Source organism: Triticum aestivum, chromosome 3D (genome assembly GCF_018294505.1).
Source record: "Triticum aestivum cultivar Chinese Spring chromosome 3D, IWGSC CS RefSeq v2.1, whole genome shotgun sequence".
NCBI classification, from domain to species: domain Eukaryota; kingdom Viridiplantae; phylum Streptophyta; class Magnoliopsida; order Poales; family Poaceae; genus Triticum; species Triticum aestivum.
The window spans coordinates 270,379,440-270,386,328 of NC_057802.1; the positions used below are offsets into that span (position 1 = coordinate 270,379,440).

General features: G+C 47.5%; 1 protein-coding gene across 2 annotated transcripts in view; it reads left to right on the top strand.

Moving 5' to 3' along the window:
* The first annotated feature begins 2,467 nt into the window (after positions 1-2,467).
* The window catches only part of LOC123078380 (probable protein phosphatase 2C 5), a 7,683-nt gene continuing 3,261 nt past the window's right edge, over positions 2,468-6,889 (top strand). Inside the window, exons 1-6 of one of the 2 annotated variants that reach the window (XM_044500872.1) lie at positions 2,468-2,962; positions 3,053-3,181; positions 3,841-3,943; positions 4,056-4,169; positions 5,097-5,176; positions 5,287-5,340. In XM_044500872.1, coding sequence (XP_044356807.1) covers positions 2,643-2,962; positions 3,053-3,181; positions 3,841-3,943; positions 4,056-4,169; positions 5,097-5,176; positions 5,287-5,340 — 800 coding nt within the window. In that variant the 5' untranslated portion in view covers positions 2,468-2,642. The remainder of the gene's footprint in view (positions 2,963-3,052; positions 3,182-3,840; positions 3,944-4,055; positions 4,170-5,096; positions 5,177-5,286; positions 5,341-6,889) is intronic. The other variant, XM_044500873.1, reaches the window with a different exon arrangement.

The following is a 6,889-nucleotide window of genomic DNA, read 5'->3' on the forward strand; positions in this document are numbered from 1 at the left end:
TTAGGTGGATAAGATATTTTGGGACAGCTGGCACATAGCACAGCAATGGTCGGAAATTTGAGACTCAAATTCCTCAGGGCTATCATGTTCCTCATTTGTAAGCAATCCGCACTGGCGAATTCCTAACTCCTCAGTCCGAACAAATTCCTCAGAGACCAGAAGAACTTTGTCTCTGTCACTGAAGCAATTGACTGAGCTGTATGAGATTTCCATTGGCTTCACTCGAAAGGATTGGTAGGTGTCGGATTTTGAGATGAGCATCACTTGGAAACTTTTCCTTAGTTTTTCCTCGACCCCCTTTAACAGTACGGTGTTTCCTATGACTCAAGAAAGAGAAAAAGAAACTATGAATACAAAAGTCTTCACGCTTCATGTTCCTCGCATGAATATCAAGTCTTCACGGTCACACCAATTTCTTCACTTTCAAAGTCTTCAAAAAGTCTTCAGAAATCCAAAGTCTTCAGTTGAAGACATTCATTTTTAGGGGTCGACTTTCTCTGTAAATATCAAACTCCTCATAGACTTATAGACCTGTGTACACTCACAAACACATTAGTCCCTTAACCTATAAGTCTTCAATACACCAAAATCACTAAGGGGCACTAGATGCACTTACACTCCTCCACCTACCGGAGTCCGACACCAACAGCGGCGCTGCTGCTCGAGGACCCCGCGGCCATAGCGTGCATCTCGATGCGTGCAGGACCCCACACCCGACTCCCAACTCACGAGCCCCCAGAACAAGCCATCACTCCCACCACCGCCTTCCCCGTTGTGTGCACCCGGACGATGGCCTTGAACCCTCCAGGGGTGCCCACCACCGCGGCGGCCCCAAGCCAAAAGGCCGCTCGCGCGTAGCTTGTATCTCGGCGCCTCACATGGCCGACGAGGTAAGTTGCCTCTATATGGTTTGGCGCCTCACGTGGCGCCCAACAAATGAGGTAACGAGGTGACTCTATAGTCTGCCAATACTGATAATGAGCTACGCTGCCTCTATAGTTTGCCCCTTTTCTATTGTTTTATCGCATACATTGTCCTTCTTTGCTTGTCCATGTATTATTGCAAGTTACTAGTAGTACTAACTCAATTACTAATGCTCCGGGCTAAACATATTGGCAAACCCATTTGATGACTCATTATCATCAGCAACCTGCAACAACACATGTACAAACTCAAAAGGATAGTGTATGCGATAAACAATGAATATTGGACAAAACATAGAGAGGCAAGATACGTCATTAATAGTATTAGAAAAACCATAAAGTCGCCAACCCATTGCCCCATTTGTTGGGTGCCACGCTAGCCGACTCGTTGACGCTGGCCTCGCGACTACGGGAACCTAGACGCCCTCGCAGCAACGGAGTTGGACGGACCAACGTCATCGTATTGATGGCCCTCCCTCTTGTACCCATCGTCGGCCTCATGAGGCACTGAGATACATGCCACGTGTGAGTGGCTCTGGCCGGTAAAATCAGAAAAATTGACAGCCAGAAACACTAATTGTGTGAGATGACTGTGATTAGGCCAATTTTACTGTCCTAAATTAGGTGTCTATGGTGCCCAAGGTTGCAGGGGCATTTTGCGAAGAATCCGAGTAGCTCAGGCCATGCACTTTGACCCGCTGGCATGTGTCAGCACTTGAGCGATTTGTACCTCAAGTGCACGTCCAGGGCAAGTTATTGTACCTTCGTTGTAGATTTTGTAAGTTCTTGTAAGAAAGTGAACCAACCTGTCAAGTTTTTGTAGCATGAGCACAGTTACCTCGTTTTTTTGTTCGAACGATGTATTTTTGCTACCAACAAATGTTTAGTTACGTGTGACATTCACGTGTATGATGGACTTGCATGAATGTGCATGAGTTTGAGGGTTTGGATTTGGGGTGTGTGGCTGCCTGACATGCTAAATGAGGAGCCGTCCGACGCTCGCGGGAGTATAGGATGTCAGATTTGCCAAGTCTAGTAGTGGATGCTCTAACTTTGTGTTCCTTGCAACTGGATATTGAAAGCGATCGCCTTGAGGCGGTCATGATGATCAATAGTAGAGAAGGCAACAAATCGACGTACGTTTTTTCGGTCGAGGATATCAAAAGAAGCATGGAGGAACGAGATTATTGTATTACTCATATTGGCCGTAGTCAAAATAAATATAGTCATTTTATGGCAAATTTCAGTAGATCTGAATGCGGTACTGTTGTTTTGCTTGGATCAGCCCCCCGGGCTCTTTAGATGTTTTTGAACTTGATTGTAAACTTTGAGTTTTTAGAGCGGTACTGTTCTTTGGCTTGGATCAGCCCCTGCATATTTGCAGTGTCGCACAAGAATTTATTTGCAAAAAAAGAACTTTATCTGTGGCTTTATTTACAAAAGTCGGGCACAGTGGCTTTTCTCTAAAAAAGATTATTTATCTTTGAAATAAGCAAAATATTAAGCAGCTAGCGACCTGACCACCCAAGAGGCCAAGAGAGCGTCAGCCGCGGACGCTATTCGCCGGGGAATCCACGGTGCCGCTCGCCTCTTATCCCTCCAAAGTCCAAATCCAAACTCCATGAGAGAGAGAGAGAGGAGAAAATCGAACGCGAGGAATAATTTCTCAATCGAATAAGTATATCTCGAGAAAGAAAATAAAAATATCACACCACTAGTATGGCGCTGCTGAGCCCGCGTGTTCCGCGGCTGCCCCTCGCCGCCCACTCCGCCGGCGCCGGCGCCGGATCCCTCCGGTGCTGCGTCCGGGTTGCTGCCTCCGCTGCGCGATGCCAAGTGACGGCGTCGGGAAGCGTGGCGGCGGGCTCCTCGTCGTCGTCGGAGCTGGAGGCCATCCGGTGGGGCAGCGCCAAGCTGCAGGGAGCTCGCGAGGAGATGGAGGACGAGGTCGTCCTCCGCCCTGACTCCCTCCTCCACGGCTTCTCCTTCGCCGCCGTCCTCGACGGCCACGCCGGTTTCTCCACCGTCCAGTTCCTGAGGTACGCACGCACCGATCATCTCTTTCTTGAGCTGCGGTGTCGCACGTTTCACGGCCACTTGACCCGAATTTTTTTTTTGGTATGTTGCAGGGACGAGTTGTTCAAGGAATGCGCAGCCGCGTTGGACGGGGGCGCGGTGCTTAACACCAAGAATCTCGAGGCCATCACGGACTCGATCAGGCGTGCCTTTGCCACCATGGACGCCAACCTCTCCACCTGGTCAGGCTCTGTAGGATCATTTACCCATTTTAATGGACACAGTCCCCGCATGCCACTGACAGGAAGATCAGTTCACTATGTTTTTTTTTTCCGTAAAGAAAACATGCCACTGGATAATAGTTTTATGAGTAAAAGGTGCTTGAGTTTCCTACTTCCCTTCATGCCATTCCATAAACTACTTGTTAGTACAGGCTCCATTATGTGTGAAAAGACCATTTTGCTCCTGCATTGCAGATTTGATGCAGTTCCCTCCATGATATGCTAAGCATACAATAGTTCTCTCTATACCACTTTTATCGTGCTATGCCATATTCATAGTGGACGTTTTCTTTTTTTCATTTCTTCGAGCAACGACTTCTCATCAAAGTTTTTTTTTTTAATTATATGTTTTTGGGAAAACAGCAACTTTTATGTGACTTAACAGAGCTCTTCTAAACGGAGGATAACACAACAGCATGAAGGGGATTCAAAACTGTTATCCATTGGCATGTCTTTGTATGTGGTCTAGAGGGAATTGATCTACTTACCAGTGGCATGTAGGGAATTCTCTCATTTCCTTGCATAGCTGTGTTTCGGAGGCTTCCTTGTCCAGTTTCTTACATAGCTATGGAAGTTTTCAGTTCTGACATTTTACAAGCTTCGTTGTTCCTTCTTCATAGGCTTCAGCAAATGGATAAGGAAGACGACTCTGGTGCCACGGCCACGGCCTTGTTTCTGAGGAACGATGTCCTTGTTGTCTCGCACATTGGCGACTCCTGCTTGGTAGTAGCATTTTTAGCAATGTGACATTCAAACTTTATTCTAGCTTGACGTTTAATTGTCTGAAAACTTTTTGTTGGTTGGTGATAATAAGATGGCCGACGATTTTGATTAGCAGGTCATATCGCGTGGTGGAAGACCTCAGTCTCTGACAAATTTTCATCGACCATACGGGAACAACAAAACATCCCTTGAAGAGGTCAAGCGGATTAGGGCAGCAGGTGGATGGGTGTGTTTCCTCTTCCATAGTTCTGCTGAATTGCCTTACCTGAACTACCTGGTTCTAATTTTACATAATGGAAGGGCAAGTCTCGTGGCCTCTGATGAACTACTGTAGTTGTACCCTTAAAAGTATCAGGATGCTCTGTGAATATGGGCCGCTTACCATGACATTCTCTTAATTCTTTACTCCCACACACAAATAAACATGCTCCTTTTGTCATATAAATCGTTATCTGTTTACCGTATATGGGCAACAATCAACACAAAAGTCCTGCTGAAAATCTAGCACATCTAGGAAACTCCTACATTTTGTTGGCAGCTGCATGTTTGTGGTTTAGGGGTACACTGCAAGTTTGAGAGATTTTTTCAAGAAGTTGTTTTTTTTAGAGTAGCCTTTATCGAGAAGTTACGTCTACAATAGATAGACCACATGGCTAACGAATGCTAGTTGCCACAGGCTTGGTCTCCGACAAATCATGCCATTAATTTGCAGCATGATTTCTTCTACAACATTCTACTTTTTCCATTGGATAATACTTGCATATGCATGTCCTTGATATTCCAACAAAAATAGTCAATATTGCTATAGTTTTGCCCCTCTTATAAATATTTGTGTATTGTTTGATTCATTTGGGGTCCTTGCATCTGTTTCCTGGTTGTACCGCTGAGTGCCTTCGCATTCTAAGTTAATGATCATAGATTAAGTCATCCTGCTTCCGTAAGAACTAAATATTGCAATAACTGCCATGTTCTCTTTCACTTGGGTGTCATCTTTATGTTGCTTTACAGATACTCAATTTTTTAGTATTAAGCAGCCATACTGTGTTTAGTTTCATATGCTGAGCTCTCTCTAATCAGTGCCTAAAACCTTCAACATGCTAGTCTCACACTTGTGGTGAGTCTTGTTTTAACAAACTCGAACATTATTTCATAGATTCGTGATGGACGCGTATGTGGAGACATTTCTGTATCTCGTGCTTTTGGAGACATAAGATTTAAAACACGGAAGAATGAGTTCGTCTCTTCTACTCCCTGCTCTTTTTACACACAATTAAGCATTCCATTTGTCACATTATTCCCAAATAACATTCCTGCTATTTTTAACATCTCGTGGAGTTATGCAGGATGCTAGTAAAAGGAGTTAAAGAAGGAAGATGGACTGAAAAATTCGTTTCACGGTATAGCGCTGAATAAAGTTATGTTCTATGTTATTTTCTTAACTGCCTGTGTTTTCATTTCCTTGTTTTTGTATCAATAAATTAAATTCTCTCAAACAAATCAAGTCAGGCTTTTCTGTAACAATAAGGCTATTTGTTTTAGGAGTGTTTTTGCTTTCAATTATGTGCCAAAACTTTTTTCGGTGGAATATGTCCAAAAACACGCTCTTTCAGTAGTTTCTACTTTCATGCAAAACTGAAACCTCTGTATACCGGTTTCATCTCTAATGGGGGGGACTAGCAGTTGAATCCGTATCTATTAAGTGCACCTACTTTCAAAGACCTTCTGTTATGGCGCTGCTAGAAGGAGGGCGCGAGAGGGCCGGCCGGGGGCCTTTTTGCCCACGGCCGGGCAAGAGGGACGGGATTTCCTTCTTAATTCTTGCTTGATTAGATTGATACATCTCCTCTCTTTATATAGAGAGGTTTACTTGACTCCCAAGCAAGGCTTACTTGACCCCTAAGCAAGCGACCCTTATCTCTAATTAACCCTAAGACTAATGGGCCCATTAGGCCCATTACGTACTCTAACACTACACCCCACCTGGACATGCAGCTTGTCCTCGAGCTGCAGCCTAACCAACTTATAACCATGACTCGACGCAACAAAAACCTAACACCTAAAAACAAGCCTTTTACATCTCGGCTTGTTTTATTATTCTCAACCTGAAATGGACTGGGACGCTTTATTTTGGACCCCTTAACAAAAGTGGACACCATCCGCACGTCGGACGTGCACGTGTACAGCCACCTGGATCCCATGGACACCACCTGGACAAAAGGAGTGCATGTGTATGACCACCTGGAAGTGGTCGCAAGAGTGACCAGCAGAGGCGCCCTCGCGGCGGCCGGTGGCGGAATGCAGTGGTGCTACGCGGTGCGCTGCTGTCGGTGACACCATGCCTTCTCCCTGCCGGACGGCTGTTGGTTTGCACCGCACAGGGAAGAGTGGAGGGCTTGCGATGGAGAATGACGAGGAGGGGTGCGCCCCCCCAACCGCCGATGTCGCAGACTTTGAGGTCGTTGCCCGCGGGGAAAACAGCATGCCAGCTGCCCGTGGGGGAAACCGCATGCCCAAGATCCCCGACGCAGCGGATGAGATCGAGGTCCTTTGCGCAGCGAAGGGCAACTTGGAGGAGCGGCAGCTGCAGACCACGCATCTCCCGCACACGCCGACGCGCTAGGAGGCCGCGCGCAGCGGCTTGCAGCCTCACCGCCGCCGACACGTGGCGGGTAGCGATCCAAGACGAAAACGGTGACGGCGGGGACTGGACTTGGTGAAGTGGGACTCCCGCCGGTGCGGTCGATGCGGGACCGGAGCCGACCGGCGGTGGCTGCTGCGGTGGCGCACCGGGCAGCGGCAGCGGCTGCTGCGGCGGAGCGCTGGGCGCGGAGGCCGCCAGGAGCGGCGGCTGCCACTGCAGCCAGGGCTGGGCGGTGGTGGCGATGGATGGCAGCTGCAGTGGCCCGGTGAGCGCGGCGAAGGCCGCCTGGTGCGGCGGCTGCCACG